Source organism: Chlamydotis macqueenii, chromosome 1 (genome assembly GCF_036417535.1).
Source record: "Chlamydotis macqueenii isolate bChlMac1 chromosome 1, bChlMac1.mat, whole genome shotgun sequence".
Lineage (NCBI taxonomy): Eukaryota > Metazoa > Chordata > Aves > Otidiformes > Otididae > Chlamydotis > Chlamydotis macqueenii.
Window position 1 is genome coordinate 184,847,763 of NC_141556.1, and position 17,671 is coordinate 184,865,433.

The 17,671-nt window shown below is 39.1% G+C and overlaps 1 protein-coding gene across 4 annotated transcripts in view; it reads left to right on the plus strand.

The window, feature by feature from the left end:
* The window catches only part of LRCH1 (leucine rich repeats and calponin homology domain containing 1), a 125,328-nt gene that overhangs the window by 41,898 nt on the left and 65,759 nt on the right, over positions 1-17,671 (plus strand). For all 4 annotated transcript variants that reach the window (XR_015261676.1, XR_015261677.1, XM_086771842.1 and 1 more), the window contains exon 2: positions 17,216-17,360. Coding sequence is in view for 2 of the 4 variants with exons in the window: in XM_086771842.1 (XP_086627968.1) it covers positions 17,216-17,360 (145 nt within the window). In the remaining 2 variants the exon portion in view is untranslated. The remainder of the gene's footprint in view (positions 1-17,215; positions 17,361-17,671) is intronic.

The following is a 17,671-nucleotide window of genomic DNA, read 5'->3' on the forward strand; positions in this document are numbered from 1 at the left end:
TATAAATCCAGTCTCTGTGTTGTCAACAAGTAATGTTCTTGGAACTTGGCTACAATGTCCAGACTTGTAACTTACCTTGCCTCCTTGCAGCTTTTTTTTCTTGTTTCTCAGTTAAAAAAAAAAAAAAAAAAGCTGGATAACAAATGAGTCTTCTCTGTTGGAAGTTGTTCAGGTTGTTTGCATGGATTCTATTGTATTGGGAAAGATGCAACATGAAATGGAAATGCTAGTGCATACCTCGGAGTTGTTGACATTCACTGGGAGTTGTTGACAGATGACTGATGTCCCACAAGTGTAATGCCCACGCACTTTGTTAAAGTAAGTTTTATTTGTCCATGCTTGATTCAGAAGTTTTTATGGTGTAAAAGAGGTTTGTTTAAATAAACCTATTTTTAGAGTTGTATTAACCTCTAAAATAGACCTTAAAATAAGCCCAAATAACCTCTTTTTTTTGGGGGGGGCACACGTTTATTTAACCTCTAAAAGGAGCTTTGCTAGTGGAAAATATAAAGGACTGGTTTTTGTGTTCACGATTAAGATATGGCTCACCTATTAGTGGGAAGGAAGGGTGTGGGCAAGATTCTCTTCAAATGCTTGATAAAAGCAGACCTAGGAAAACTTTGTAACAAATGGCAATCAGCATGTTTCCAAATAATGCATTGGTAAAGGTGGTCTGGTTATTGGCTTAATTTACTAAAGCGTCATAGCTTTTATCTTTGGAATTACAATTGCGAGTTGTAGTGCCAGAAACACTTAACCTTGTGTAATACATTACTGTTAAGAACCTGTAATAGAAATTGCTATTGCTTACAGTTTTCTTCTGAGCAAAAACTTGGGGTGGGTTTTTTTTTTGGTGATTGTTTTTATTTCTCAAATTTACTTTTTAATTTCAACTGAAGCAATTAACTTATTTCTGAGATTGGAAACTTTGTTATAGAAGCAAAATATTTTCTAGTGTCAGTTTTTTTTTCACCCAGTATTGTGTTTCTGAAGCACTCTTATTTCTTTGTGGTGAGAACAGAGACTTAAGACAACAGAGTCTAATTAGTGTTGGAAACATTCATTGTTCTATGAAGAATGATCCAGAAGAAAGGCAGCTGAAAATGTAAAGAGTCAAGTGTCTGCTGTAAGTTGTGAGTTCATCACCTGTAGTTAGTAAAGGAAGAAAACCTGGATATGACACTTGTAAAGATGGTTACAAGCCACTACTATGACAAATCTTAAAGATCTGATTTTGTCCTGAGACTCTCAGAAGATGTATTTCAGTAGGGTCTAGAAATTCTTAATGATGTTACACATGGCAGTGGTGTAATGTAATCCTCCTGTGGAGGGTTATGTTCCATTCATGTTCAAGGAAGATGACTTGAGACTGAAACAGATGCAGAAATGGTCTACTTGGATGGTCAGGAAAACTGTAACAAGAGGAAACTAGAAGAATCCAGCTTTAGTCTATTAGTTTAGTTTATTAGTCTTGCGGAAGAATGACTGGAACAAGATATTATTCTCATGAATATATCACAGGAAAAAAAGATGGAGAGAGGAACTATTAAAAGGACAATCTTTGTCCTTAGCCTTATATATTCATGTGGACAGTTATATAGAAAGTGGGCTGCTAAATAAGAAAAACCTCTTGCAGGTAAGGCATTGGAGAGAGCTGTTAGTGAATTTGTTATCTACAAATGTTTCTGGCAAAAGACTTCAGATGATACAGCAGACCTTGATGGAGTATATCTTAAGCTTGCTGGCATTCTGTCATTTTAAAATCTCGAGATACTTGATTTAAAAGCATAAACTAACGTGTTAACAAAGTTTTACCAACCTTTTAACTTTTTCCATTTGTTAGAAGAGCATGAAATAGAATAGATATTTCTGTTCTCAGTCAATGGTTAAAATTAGCTTTCTGTGAAATCAAATACTGTTGTATACAGAAAACAGATCAACTGATAATTTGTAGCACAGCAGTTGTGTAGTATCTTGCACAGTGTATATAATTTTGTAATAATGTAGTCTTTTGAATAATGCCTTCAGTATATCTGCAGGTGTGCTGGCAGAGGGCTCAGCATGAACCACATTAGAAGCTTTTTGTGTTAAAAGAGTTGATTTTCTGCTATTTGTGTCAGTCTTGGATAAACAAACTTCAGAGTTGAGGCTTTCCTTAAGTAAGCGTAGGAAACACATGGAGGTATGTGGTAATGCCATCTCTTCAGAGAAGGAATTACTAGTTGAAGTGATTCATAATTTCTGGATAATCAGAGCCTTTTTTTTTTTTCCCAGAAGCAAAATGTGCATATAATGGTATATTTGCTAGTGAATGTCTTCCTAATTCTTCCCAAAATAATACATTTCCTATGCAAATTTTTGAAGAGGCAGGGGAAGAGAGAGTAGGGACTAAGAAGTATATGCATCAGTCGCAGAGTACGTCGTTTTAGAAGAAGCCCAAATGAAAATTTTATAGGCTGTTGTGAACTCTTGGGCATTTTTTGGTTTGGTGTTTTTTTTTTTTTTTTTTTTTTTTTTGAGTAAAAGAGGCTGAATTGGAAGGGAGTTAGATAAGAATGCAAGACTGTTGCTTTTCTTATGCAGAAAATGCTGTGCAATTTCTCGATTAAAATCACAGTTCTCTCATTAGGTATAATGTCTTCTTACTGGGCATGACTAAAGTACTTGACACTGGTATATCGAGTCATGAGAATGCATTTGGTAAGAGCCAAAGTCCTGATGGGAATAGTGTTAATATTGTCCAAAAGGTGACGAAATCAGCTAAGTCACCAGTGGGTCACTTTAACTGCCTGCATAATAACGAACTTGTTGAGGGTACAGTTAAATACCAGTTATTGAGTCAGAATGTTTAGGGAATACAGTTAAAAAATCAGTTATTGAATCAATGAGCTTTGCAGTGCGTTAATGATGTCAAAATTGAATTAACTTGAAACTGCCAACTTGGAGTTCATGATACCGGTGGAAGTTTAGCTGCTGAAGTTTAGCAGTGGTAGTATAAGGTTAGCAGGTTCAGCATCCTGAACAACGAGGTTCAGCACCTCCACTGGTGGAAAACTATTGAGAATAAACAGTTTATCTCATGGTAAAGATTTTAAAATGTATACTCTGAATAAAAAAAAAACAAGCCAAGAAGTTAAGTACTTCTAAAAATCTTTTGCACTTTCTGCTCCCACAGTTGAAGATGTACTTCCCCAAATCTCTGAGTTCTAGTCCTGAAGCTTTTAGCTTGATTCTGCTTTTCACAAAAAGCAGACCTGGATTGCAGCAGCATGTGTATCAAACTGTTATTTGTCACTGATTTTAGGAGGTTCACAGCATGTATAGCAAAGACTTTTTTTCTTTGACAAGGGTAATTTAACCCTAACTGTTTTATTAAAGCTTTACTGAATTTTATCAGCAGGAAGAAAGCAGATTGAGTAATTTTTTTTTTTATTTTTTAAATATAACAGTAGCGTACACTGCAGTTACTGGACTTCTTAAATCTAAGATCTCATAGGTCTGGCTTACACTTTCCTTCTGCCGGTCAGGCTACAATAACTAAAGGGAAATATGCTGTCTATCTGCTTATCACAGGATTCCTTATCTTACCTGTAGTTGTCTCATTTGGGCCTGAATAAACTAGCCTTTGAAGCCTCTTCAGGATTAGACCTCAGAGTAGGTAGTTCTTTACATTTTGTTTTAATTATTGATGGAGAGGGCATAGTGAGTTAACGCTTTCCTGTCCCTTTCCTGCTTTACATACAAACTGTTCTCTGTGCTTAACTCATTATTACCACATTGAGAACATGTTAGCCGTCAAGCAAAGAGGAAAATGCAAGGTAAAAAAAGCAGAACAGAATTCCTTTAGAAAGAGAACTGAGTCCAAAATTATTCTTACAGAAAAGTACCACTCAGCATGTAAGATGGACATTAGACCTCCTGAAAGGTAGTTTGAAAAGAAAATGAGTAAAGAAGTAGAAATGAATCTGCACCAGAAGCAGGAATTGTAGACCAGGCTCAGCAGGCTGTATAGATGACCATTAATCATTTTGTGCATTTCAGAAGACTGTAAAGTGCCCCTTCCCCAATAAAACAAAATGAAGGAAATTAGACCAGAAGGAAACATTCTTTTGTCCCTTCAAAATACGTATTACCATGACTGACCTGCAAGTACCACCAGTGCCTGCTGGCTTATTCTCACCTGTGTCCCGCAGCCAAGTATTATGTCAAGCGTAAGGTGGTTTCTACCTGCCTGGTCACAGGCACTGGATTGTTTATAAGCAAAGGAGGTGTGGGTTGTACTTCCTCTCCCCAGTTTTTTCCCAATCATTGTATCTGATGTCTCTCATCTTATAAAGATGTTAGATTAAAGTCCAGCTGTAAACTATGACTTACTAAAACAAGTGAAAACCAAAAAAGTTGCATGTGTTGTCCATCAAACCCAGGCTCTCCCCTAGCCAACAAGCAGCATCCTGGATTAGATACCTGTTTTGGTTTTGTTTTCCCCAAAGAAGGCAAGGTTCTTTGACTCTGAAAGACAGAAGAATGAGAAGGTTGAGAAACATTGTCTTAATCTTAAAAAAGGGCCATAGGAATAGTTACATAGGATAGAGATCACGGCACAAAAATTACAGGTCTATAGTTCTAGTTTTTCCAGCTAGGTGTTTTTTAGTTTGTTTGCGTTTTTTGAGGATGGAGACAATATATACTGTGCTTATACAATATGTGCTTATTTTCCTTTGAGTTCAGGGAAGTTTTTCTGTTTTCTTTTTTTTTTTTTTTTCTTTCCCCTATATCTAGGAATAGCCATCCAATTTTTTGTTATTTTTTACAATTTAGCTTATCTATTCCAACATTTTCTTTCTTGGTACCTCAGTCTCTGGTAATGTTTTCACAGATTCCTGTTACGTTTAGAAGTCTCAAGTATTTCTTAGCCATGTATTTCAAATGTTGTACCTCCTGTGTAATAGCTATATAATTAGTTCATTGTTTAAGGGTGTGCTCAATAGTGTAAGTCAGCTTTTATGCTACAAAACAGATTTATGTTGATAACTGTTACAATTATATTGCACTGACTTCAAGAACCATTGCGGCAGAAGTACATGAATAATGCAGATAAGGTAGCTTAATGCTGTCATCTGTGGGAGATGAGCAGACAGAAAGGCAAGTGATTAGATGAGTAATACTCTGCTTTCTGTGTCACTGTAAATTCGCATCAGGTAGCTTTTTAATTTCTTTTGCCCACATGCCTTTGATATACCCAAAGATCAAAATTAATTTCCCTGTTCATAGCAAACTTTCTTACAGAACGTGAGACAGTTCATGTATAAAAATGAATTAAAAATAAACATCTAGTATTTTAGTCTGTCAGGTGTGAAAAAAAAAAATTATCTTCAGAGTGCAGGCAAGTGAGTTACTTCACAGAAACTGGTTCATGTGCTACCTTCTACCAGACGGCAAATGTGAAGCAACTCCTCTTCGAGCAGGTCACTAAGACAGGTAATGCATAGCACAAATAGCGTTCTCTTTTCACAGCCTGAGGAAAATAATAATAGACATAAAAATAGGGAATGAAGTGAAAACCAACCCTTAATGTTGCATTTGGTTTGTTCCTTCTAGTAGTGTTATCTGTGGGCTGGAAAAGGGCGTAGACCACTAGATTACATCCTGCTGTTTCTGCATGCGTCATATGGAATCCCCCCATGGAACTGGAAGGTGTTTGTTTCAAAAGTAGATAGCTTTGAGAAAGTAGATCTCTGTGGCTGAAACAACAGGTTCTTAATAGAAGACACTGAAGTACTTCCGTGCAGGGATCCACCACAATCTTTGGGATAGAATGTAATTCAGTTTTTGTTTAACGTCCTCTTCTCCAATAGGTGGAAGTAAGGTGCTTGACTGGAGTGGTGGGGTGTGTGTGTTTATATACACACAGACACAATTTACACGTGGGGTTTTTTTTTAATTTTTTTTATTTGGTGAAAGCTGTGGTCACTTTCAGAAAAGGATTTCATAATCCAAGTCTTAGTCCTGCAAGAAGTCTCTAATATACCTGGAAGTCCCTTTATATAGGCAACAGTTTACCTGATCTCACAGCATTCCATGCTAATAATTAAAGTGTATCTGTGATGGCTGAAGCTAATAGTGAGAACTTTTAGTATCAAGGTATACTTCTAGTTTTTGTTTCCTCAGAGGAATCAGCAAAGGTCCTGCTTTCATATGGGTGGCTGTTCACTATAAAATTTTCATTCATGTACCAGTATGAACAGTTCAGGCAGACAACTGAAATATAGCTTGATATAGTAAAGATATTCAGCTGGATAGTGTATGATGTGAACACTTCTGTTTCTTTTCCTCTGATGTTCTCAATCAACCTACTATAAAGGCTGAAAATGATGAAGAACTGTTTTTAAAGTTAGAGTTGAGCAAACATTTATTCTTACTGATACCGTGTCTGAGAAAACACCTGAAATAAAGTCCTGCTGAGGCTGACTAGTACAATACTGGAATGATACAATCCACTGATCCTTCTTAGGATCGGTTGTTTATTAAGGATTGTGAAAATTAATGGCTTGTTATCCTCCCTCTTGTGCGGAAGCCGTGGGAGAAGGAGGAATGCTTCATGGCCCATTAATTGGGTTTCCTACCACATGTTATTAAAGGTCATTCTTTTGATGGAAGGTGTTTGCTGGATGGTATTTTTTTCCATCTTGTGGTGCAAGTGTTTGGATGCCTATGTTGGGTTTGCATGGCAAAATTTTGGTAACAGGAGGGCTGCAAGGATGGCTTCTGTGAGAAGCTGTGCATGTGTCAGACAAGAGCCAGTTCCAGCTGGCTCCAAGTATGACCTGCTGCTGGCCACAACTGAGCCCATCAGCAATGCTGGTCATGTCTCTGTGATAACATAAGAAAAGGTAAAAAACGCTTTCTCACACAGTAGCTGTGCGAGAAAGGAGTGAGAGAAACAGTCATGCGGACACCAGGGTCAGTGAAGGAGAGGGAGGGGGTGCTCCAGGTGCTGGAGCAGAGATTCCCCTGCAGCCCGTGGAGAAGACCACGGTGAAGCAGGTTGTCCCCCTGCAGTGTATGGAGGACCGCATGCTGCAGCAGGTGGACATACATTGAAGGAATCTGCAGCCTGTGGGGAGTCCACACTACAGACCAGGCTTCTGCCAAGAACTGCAGCCTGTAGAGAGGAGCCCATGCTGGAGCAGGTTTTCTGGCAGGACCTATGACCCTGTGAGGGACCCACACTGGAGCAGTCTGTTCCTGAAGGACTGTATCCCATGGAGAGGACCCATGCTGGGGTAGTTCCTGAAGGACTGCAGCCCATGGGAAGGATCCATATTGGAGAAGTTAATGAAGGACTGTATCCTGTGAGAGGGACCCATGCTGGAGCAGGGGCAGAGTGTGAGGAAGAAGGAGTGGCAGAGAAAGAAATGTACAAGGAATGTAGAATGCATGTTTCTTACAGTTGGCTGTGCTTTATTAGGAGATACAGGGCACTGTGGAAAACTAAGTTATGTATTTCATGACGGAGCGATAGATGAAGTAAAGTAGATGAGGATTGTTGGGGTGGAATGAGTTTGCAGGCAGGGTCCTTGTCAATTGTGTCATCTAACTTTTAATTCTGCTTTTGTCTGAAATAGACCAAACGTTGCTATTGCTGTACTACTGCTCAAGGATACCTCAGATTCTTACATCATTTGAAGGAAAGTTGGGGAAAAACACTTCAATGTGACTGTTTCAGAATAGACTTTTTCTTTTTTTGGTAAGGGCTTGACCCCATTAGGAATCAGTGTATATATTTGCTTTCTGAAGTAATAGTTGCAAGTGAGTAGCCTGATTTATCATATTTTGAAAACTGTAGTGGGAAATAGATTCACAGAAGTGTGAGGAGTTGTAAAGTGTACCTTCCTTTTTCTCTCCTTTTCGTATGCTGTGGATGGTCTCGAAAAGAAGGAAACAGTTGAGAAGCTCCGTTACAGGGTGTTGGCCGAGTCTGTGAGCTCAGGCCCCCCTCTAGTGGTGACACCTCTGCCAGACTCTTCGAGATGCTCTTCTCAGCCTGTTGGTTTCCTTTAGTCATGTGGTTTTTTTTTCTTTTTTTTTTATCTAAATGCCACGTTTAGATCCTCTCTGATAATTGTGAAGGATATGTATAATTACTATTACAGTTGTTAATTTCGCGAGTAATAAATTGGGCTCATTCTGACCTTCAGTGACACAGAGAAGACAGTGTTGTCTTATATATCACTAGTGCTACCTCTTTAACTTGCCCATGTATTATAGTGCTATGTCAAGATGTGGAATAGGGGAGAATCAGAGAACTCACACACAAAATGGTAAAGGAGAAACTTTGCATGTGTTATATGAATAGTAATGATAAGAAAAGTAGATACAAAAGTACATTTATTATCACTTCGAAATTTGCTTTACTTGTAGTGTAATCTTAATTTGTCTGTGGCTTTAAGATGGACACTTTTAATGTTAATTCTTAAATTAACAATGAGAAACAGATGGAAAAACAAAATATACTGATAGTGCTCCAAAAAGTAGTGCTTAGCAAGTATGTGGAACAGCAGAGTTGCTTCATAATCTGTTCAAAATTTTTTTCTTGCAACATCTCTACATTTTTATATCCAACTGCCTGGGATAGATGCACTTTCTACATGTTTTGAGTCAGCCGCCATGGGAGGCGGCCCTGGAGGGAAGAGGAGCCCAGGAAAGTTGATCCACATTCAAGGAGCACCTCCTCCAAGCTCAGCAGAGGTGCATCCTGATGAAGAACAAGTCGTGCAAAAAGGCCAGGAGGCCTGCGCGGATGAGCAAGGAGCTCCTGGACCAACTGAAAGTGAAGAGGAAAGCCTATAGAGGGTGGAAGCGGAGACAGGTAGCCTGGGAGGACTACAGAGAGGCTGTGCGAGTGGCCAGGGATCGGGTGAGGAAGGCTAAAGCCTTGACGGAATTGAATCTGGCCAGGGATATAAAAAGCAACAAGAAAGGCTTCTATAGGTATGTAGGGAACAAAAGAAAGTCCAAGGAGAATGTAGGCCCCCTCCAGAAGGAAACTGGTGTCCTGGTTACCCGGGACATAGAGAAGGCTGAGGTACTCAATGACTTTTTTTCCTCAGTCTTCACCGATAAGGGCTCTTGTCCCACCACCCAAGCTGTGGAAGGCACAAGCAGGGACTGGGAGGATGAAGAACCGCCCACTGTACTCGAAGAGCAGGTTTGGGAACGTCTGAGGAACTTGAAGGTGCACAAGTCCATGGGACCTGATGAGATCCATCCACGGGTCCTGAGGGAACTGGCGGATGAAGTTGCCAAGCCACTGGCCATCATATTTGAGAAATCGTGGCGGTCTGGTGAGGTTCCCGAGAGAGGGAACATAACCCCCATTTTTAAAAAGGGGAATAATGAGGACCCGGGTAACTACAGGCGGGTCAGCCTCACCTCTGTGCCTGGCAAGGTCATGGAGCAGATTTTCCTGGAAACCATGCTAAGGCACATGGAGAGCAAGGAGGTGGTTGGTGACAGCCAACATGGCTTCCCCAAGGGCAGATCGTGCCTGACCAATTTGGTGGCCTTCTATGATGGGGTCACAGCATCAGTGGACAAGGGACGAGCAACTGACATCATCTACCTGGACTTGTGCAAAGCTTTTGACACTGTCCCACACAACATCCTTCTCTCTAAACTAGAGAGACATGGGTTTGATGGACAGACCACTGGGTGGATAAGGAGTTGGCTGGATGGCTGCACTCAGAGAGTGGTGGTCAACGGCTCAATGTCCAAGTGGAGACCGGTCACAAGTGGTGTCCCTCAGGGGTCCGTGTTGGGCCCGGCCCTGTTTAGCATCTTTGTTGGCGACATGGACGGTGGGATAGAGTGCACCCTCAGCAAGTTTGCCGATGACACCAAGTTGCGTGGTACCGTTGACATGCTGGAAAGGAGGGATGCCATCCAGAGGGACCTTGACAGGCTGGAGAGGTGGGCCCGTGCCAACCTCATGAAGTTCAACCAGGCCAAGTGCAAGGTCCTGCACCTGGGTCGTGGCAATCCCAGGCACAAATACAGGCTGGGCAGAGAATGGATTGAGAGCAGCCCTGAGGAGAAGGACTTGGGAGTGCTGGTGGCTGAGAAGTTCAACACGAGCCAGCAATGCGCCCTTGTGGCCCAAAAGGCCAACCGCATCCTGGGCTGCATCAAGAGGAGTGTGGCCAGCAGGTTGAGGGAGGTGATTCTCCCCCTCTGCTCTGCCCTGGTGAGACCCCACCTGGAGTACTGCGTCCAGTTCTGGAGCCCCCAACACAAGAAGGACATGGACCAGCTGGAGAAGGTCCAGAGGAGGGCCACGAAGATGATAAAAGGGCTGGAGCACCTCTCTTATGAGGACAGGCTGAGAGAGTTGGGGCTGTTCAGCCTGGAGAAGAGGAGGCTCTGGGGAGACCTGATAGCGGCCTTCCAGTACCTCAAGGGGGCCTACAAGAAAGATGGGGAGAGGCTGTTCAGTAGGGCCTGTTGTGATAGGACGAGGGGTAATGGTTTTAAAATAGAGGGCGGTAGATTTAGATTGGATATTAGGAAAAAATTTTTTACAATGTGAGTTGTAGAACACTGGAACTGGTTGCCCAGAGAGGTGGTGGATGCCCCATCCGTGGAAATGTTCAAGGCCAGGTTGGATGAGGCTCTGAGCAACCTGATCTAGTCGGGGATGTCCCTGCTCCTTGCATGGGGGTTGGACTAGATGACTTTTGAAGGTCCCTTCCAACTCTAACCATTCTATGATCTAGAGTGTTGATCAGTGTCTAAATGTTAGTTATATGTTATTGCATCAGTAGTGGTGACTTTCTTGCAATGATGACTTTTTTCTCAATGTGTTACAAGTTGTAGTTTCAGAATGAAAAACTATTATGATTCCATGCACTACTGTTATATTTTTTCTTACATGGGAGCAGACTTGATTTTACCGTATTGGACATTCTTTGTCTTCTGTTACTACTTCTTCTGTCTGCTAAATAATTTAAGTAGAAATGTCTCTTAAAGAATCCATGGCATTTCTTTATTGTGACATAATTGTCATGAACAAACCAGAATGCATTTGATGCCAGAGTCAGTGGAAGTCTTTGCTGCCTCTTCTTTCTTCATGTGGCATTGCTGTCGGTAGAAGTTGCTGACTGTAGTAAAAGCTGGCTGAACGTCTGGGACGTTATTCATTGATACTGGCAGATAGAGAGGGCAAGTAGTGGAGACAAGGTATGCCACTGTGCAAGGTAATGACAAGTTTTAGGGCATGTCTTAAAAGTATATTGCATTTTATAGTTGTATTACAGTGTTTTCAATGCTAATATATAGCATTTGACTATAGAATGGTGCATTCACCTACCATTTAGGGGGAAAAATGGGGTAAAGGCTAGAATGTGAAGGAATTGCTTCGTTAGATAGCATTGGCTATTTTATTCTGGTAGGTGTAGGTACGTTGATAATAAAGCACTTGCTGCCATTGCCAAGGCAAGTGTGGGTGGGATACAGTGTTGTTAAAGGTCTGAAGGGCATTTAAGTAGATATATAAAAAAATTTCCGAGATACAGTGCCATCATTTTGTGGCTTGAGTTATCAAAGAAGATACACTTAGCTAATCAGTACAGACTTCCTAAAAGCCTAATAAAAATATGGGTAACTTACAGTATGAAAGGTAAATCTCCATACAGTTGCGTCATGTCATATATAGACTTCTTTATGTATTTCCTAGCATTCTTATTTTCATAATTTTCCTATGAAATTACGATTGAACTTACTCTTTTTTTTAGACTCTTAGAATGAATTACTTGAATTCTTTGTCAAATCCAATTCAGACATCTCATTTGAATACCTTGAATGTTATCTTACTACAGATGGAAATAGCTTCTTCAAACTAATTCCTGTATTTTATTCGGTAGGTGCTGAAGAGTACAAAAATAGGAACTTGGTGGGCTGGAGTTAAGGTTGTTTGGGTGACTTTTTTTACCATGCAGTTGCTTGATTTCAGAACTCCGTATCAAATACGGATATTTCTTTTATATATATATAAGAAAGTTATAGGAGACAGTTGCTTACTTGTCCAGTTACAACTTTTGTCTATGGTAGTTGGTTGTATAAATACATATACTAATATATAGAACTCCATATCAAATACAGGTATTTGTTACGTATATATAAAAATTTCCTAGTAAATGGTAGTTAGATGCTTACTTACCTAATTACAACTTTTGCCATTGTGTTAGATGTATAAATTTATAGTGAATTTGTAGTGATTTTTTCTATAATCTGAAAATTGTAAATCACTGGTTTTTAATAAACTACTTCTGTTAAAATTCTTTGCTAAGATTTTTGATGTAGTAGTAGATTAAATATAAATATTTAATGAATTCCTCTTTTGACTTAAAGACCTAAATTGTTTAGCCCTCCCATGAATAGTTGCATTTTTTAATTTAATAATGTATTAATAACTGGAAGGTAGGAGATTTGGAGCACTTTGGTAACTTTACTGAAAGAAATGTAACTATATGGCTTCTAGTATTATTCTGGTTATTTTGACGATGCCATTTTAGTTTCTGCAGTGGCAGTGTTTTGTGCCATGTATATATGTGTAGCAGCAGTTGGTAATCTGCCTGTAAAGCATGAAGTCAGAAAGGTCTTAGTCAGCAGCGGTACTTCATTGTGGAGGATGTACTCAGGGCTGTAGGAATGAAAAGGTTTTGCCCCAGGGATGGAATCAGTTGTCACTGGTGTGATGGCAGTGTGGACTCTCACTGTGCAGTGTGCCAGTAACCAAACAAGGCTTGGAGTCTTCTGTTAAATGCTTACTTACCAGTCTGAACTTCTTGCTTTTTATTGTTTGCTCTCAGCTAGGGAAGTGCTTGTTTTGTGTAGTTCCTGTCTAGTTTCCAACATAGTAACATTTCTCATACAAAAGCCATGCCATTGCGCCAGAATTGTGCTGACCCTTTTAAAGCTTAAGATTCCACGTAATATTTTTCTAAACTGGCTTGCTTATTTTTTTTGTGTTCTGTTACTTTATTTTGGAGTTTAACAAACTTGTTCTTGGCAGAAAAAAGATGAAGTGAAGCCAGATGTAGTTTGAAAACTTCTTAATGTCGCAAGTAATGAATGAGTAGTGTATTTAATTTAAAGCAAAAAACCTACTCCAGTGTGTGGCCTCCCCCTCATATTTGTTTATATTTGTGTCATCTGTTTCACAATGGAAGTTACAGGAAATGGTCACCTCAGCTGAAATCTACCTGTACTCTCTTGGCAACCATGAGATGTACTTCTGCCATCATAGATTAATGAATTTGTTAGATCTCCTTTGTATTAGATAGTATAAACAAACTAATCGAAATTCCTTTAAACACCAGCAAATTCCACCCTGTGTTCGTTTCCATTTCTGTAGCAAAAACTAATCTGTACAGTAACTTCATTATTTTTAATTACCTCAAAGTGTTGTTCTTCAAATTAACAAAGCAAGAGAAGTGTGTAGCTGAGTGATTTGGGAAGTGTAGAGTTAAAAAATTACAGTAAGAAAGTAAAGATTTGCCAACTAATTATTTATGTATTTTAAAAATATTTTCAGTTGTTTAAAATTTTAGTTTCTACATTCTTTTTCCCTAAATAATGAACTCAGAAAAGCCTTTGCAAAATATTTTTTCAGAAAGTTCATGAATTGTGACAGAAACAAGATACATACGCACATACTGTTTTTCTCAGTATGTTCGAAAAGTTCTGCAGTTTTGTTAAGATGTAACCCTTTAGTTTTATTGTAGAACTTAAATATTAGAGTAAATGTGAAATATGTACAGAGTAATTGTAAGATGCAGTAATTTGAGGTAAAATACATTTGTATAAAGTAATATCAGAATCATTATGTAAATTTCAGATACATGTTTACATCAGTTAAAAAATGTGATGAGAATTCTGTATGTCAGATTCCATTCACGTACTCTGTTTCACAAAGACATTCAGATTTGGTGGTAATGTTATCTCTTACCAGTAAATTATAGTACCAAACTTCTACTTTTTTCTATTAAGTTATATTACATGGGTAGAATCATAGAATCATAGAACGGTGCAGATTGGAAGGGACCTTCAAAGGTCATCTAGTCGAAGGAAAGGAGCAGGGACATCTCCAACCAGATCAGGTTGCTCAGAGCCCCATCCAACCTGGCCTTGAACATTTCCAGGGATGGGGCATCCACCACCTCTCTGGGCAACCTGTTCCAGTGTTCTTCAACTCATATTGTAAAAAAATTTTTCCTAATATCTAATCTAAATCTACCTCCCTCTATTTTGAAACCGTTACCCCTCGTCCTTTCAACAACAGGCCCTACTGAACAGCCTCTCCCCATCTTTCTTGTAGGCCCCTTTGAGGTACTGGAAGACCGCTATCAGGTCTCCCCAGAGCCTCCTCTTCTCCAGGCTGAACAGCCCCAACTCTCTCGGCCTGTCCTCATTAGGAGAGGTGCTCCAGCCCTCTTATCTTCGTGGCCCTCCAGCTGGTCCATGTCCTTCTTATGTTGGGGGTTCCAGAACTGAACACAGTACTCCAGGTGGTATTAAGTGAAACGGATAGTTCTTACTCATCTGCCTTATACTGTGAATAAAATTGAGTTTTTATTATTTAGGAAGCAACAATAGATACAAGTGTTGAAATTATCTTAATCTTCAACTGTGATAACTAGACAATAACAAATAATTGACTTCCTTTGTAAGTTAATTCTTGAATTCCTTTGTTGTGTGCATAGCATGTCCTATTATCCTGTCACCCTGAGGATGACAGGAAGGAATTCATCTGTTATCTGCAGATTTTTTGTTTTGTCCTTCTACAGATTAACAGAGTTAAAGCCCTTGAGAACAAAGGATAATAATAAAACAAAATTTAAGAAGCATTTTACTGTCTTAGTAATGTCTGTGATAGGAGCAGGGTCAATCTAGTTGCTGTTCCACTTTTTTGATGTAGTAGAACTTTTCAAGGGTAAGTGAAATGTGACAACCGTCTCTATTTGATGTGAAGGTAAATGAGAACAAGCATGAAGATGGAGTTTAAGTGGTAGTCTGCAGTTTCAGTAGCTTGAGAAGAAGTGACATTTTTGTGTTCACAGTTTTCGATCTGTATCTCACTTGAGAAGGATCAGATGAAGGATGAGAGTTCACTCTCTGTGTACCATCCAGTGCCATGCAGGTTGTCTTCAGCCTAGGCCTAAAGTTCAGTTCACGCTTCTGTATCTTGCTACTCCTTCCCCTTTAAAGGAAGAAAAAAGGGCAGTATATAGGTGGTGGTGTCACTGCAGAAAAGTGTGGTTTAAAAAAGGGAAGGTTTTACTTTGAAATCGAACTGTAAAATATGAAGATCCCCTGCATGATTCAAAAAGCTTGTGCATGGCAGTCCTGTTAATATCTGGCAGCAGGAGAGAGAACTAGTGGTAATCTTTTTTGAATGCCATGTTAGTAAACAAGTACTCTCATGACAAACAGAAATCAGTAGAGGATTAAAGGACTAAAACAGAGGAACACTGAAGAGCTGTCTTCCCCTTTGAGACAGTAATAACATTCAATCAAATAAGGAATGCTTTAGTTTGGGCAGAAGTGAAGGAAAGGAGAAGCTGAGGTAACGCTGCATTTAACTGCCATCAAAGCCTGGGAAGAGAAAGCAGAGCAGTTGTATAGTAACTTAGAAGACAGTAATTTTGGCTGAGGTGCTCAATTCGACCGTGCTGCCATTTGGGTCAGCAGGGCTGCTCTCAAGTACTGCGCTCGTAGGCCGTTGCTGTTGTCTTGGTAGAGGATCGAATAGTGAAACCAACTTTTTGTTGGAAGCAGTGAAGTGAAGTGGAATCTGACAAGGGGAATGAAGTGTACCGAATTTCAGTTCGCATTGCAGGAGACAAGGACAAAAATAAAAATGATAAAACCTTCCTACTGACAATAGTTTTGAACTCAAGCTGTGCCTCTGCGCAGCAAACTGATGAGTCTGGAACTGCAAAGGAAGCTAAAAAGATCCTCAAGCTTCTGCCTGTTTGTTCACAAAAGCAAAAAATTGCTTTATGGCCCTAAAGACAGAAGTCAGATCATCAGCACTCTGGAAATGTATCTGCTATAGTTTGGCTGCTTTTCCCATTATGTAGTTTAAGGAAGTAAGCTTCAAAATTAGCTTTGAAGGATCAGGGAGGAGGCTTAAAATAGCAGCAGTGAGGAGATCATTAAGTTCCATTTTTAAGTTCTGTCCTTCCCTTCAGACATTTCACTTTTTGCCTAGGTACGTTTGTGTCCCTTCTACTTAAAACAGATCTCCATTCGTCAGGTCAGGTTACCCATCTGGTGGTACGGGTGGGCATTTGTGTGATTTCTGATGTTAAGAGATGTTTGTTCTGCAACACTGTTTAAACATTTCTTTGAACCCAGTTAATTCGTGCTGGCAGGCATCATTGTTTTATGACTTGAGCTCACATCAGTATTATGATACCTCATTTTTCATACAGTGGCAGTTAAGAAACAAAGCTCAGTAACATTTCTTCCTACTGATATTCCTTTGTGCTTGTGTGCTTAAAATGAGGAATAAAGGATAAATAACTGGTCAGAAGTCAAAAGCTTTTGCACTGTCAGTACAAGCACTCACTTGGGGGATTGGAATCCATCATTATTGTCTTGTATGTACTTATACTGTGTATCACACCATTCCTGAAGGTCATCACCATTTTTATAGGTAACATTCTTTTGTAATCGACTGAGATCTAGAAAATACAGGTCAATTTGAAGAGTTATCTGAATAACTTCTTTCTATTTTTATTTTTTTAATTGAAAGAAATTAAAGATATCCTTGCTTGTTTTGTCTGAACGCTATCATTATTTGCAGATGTCTAGCTGTGTATCGGCTAGATCTTTGGCTATATTATAGGAGCTTTGGAATCTATACTTGGTTCTGTTTGCAAGTATTTCCTTAGAATATTGAGTCCTGGAAATAATTATTTTTTATTATACTGAATAAATTTAATGGAATGTTTGCTATTTTATACAGTCTGTTCCATTTCAAGATTGTAGAGGTTAGCACTAGTTTTAGTTTGCACAATAAAAACATTGGCTTAATTTGCTGTCTCACTGTAGGATTACATTTATTAGTTTATTTTCATAAAGAAGCATCGCTGTTCAAAGGATATATTTCTGATGGTTCAAAAAAATGTACTTTCTCTTTTTCTCTTCTCAGATTTATCCAAGAATAGATTAACTGAGGTTCCTACGGAGTTGTGCCATTTTGTGTCACTGGAAACACTAAATTTATACCACAATTGTATTAAAATTATACCAGATGCCATAGTAAACTTGCAAATGCTAACTTACTTAAATTTGAGGTAAGTTTAACTTTGCCACATTTTTTGTTTATTTGCAAATGTGTAAAGCTTTTTTTCCCCTGCACTTTATTTGTTTGTGGAACAACTAAATTTTTCATGTTATTGGAAGCTGTAATACAAAAAACTCATTCACTGTAGATATAGCATTGTAAAGGTCAAAATGTAAAACTAATTATTTAAAGAAAGACAAAGTAATATTAATACCTTTCTTTCCCCTATTCTTCTTGCAAATTCAGAATGCTAATCGCATCAGCACAGTCAAGTTCTTTTAATTCCCTTCTGATTATGCATTTTGTTAAACTTGCCATACC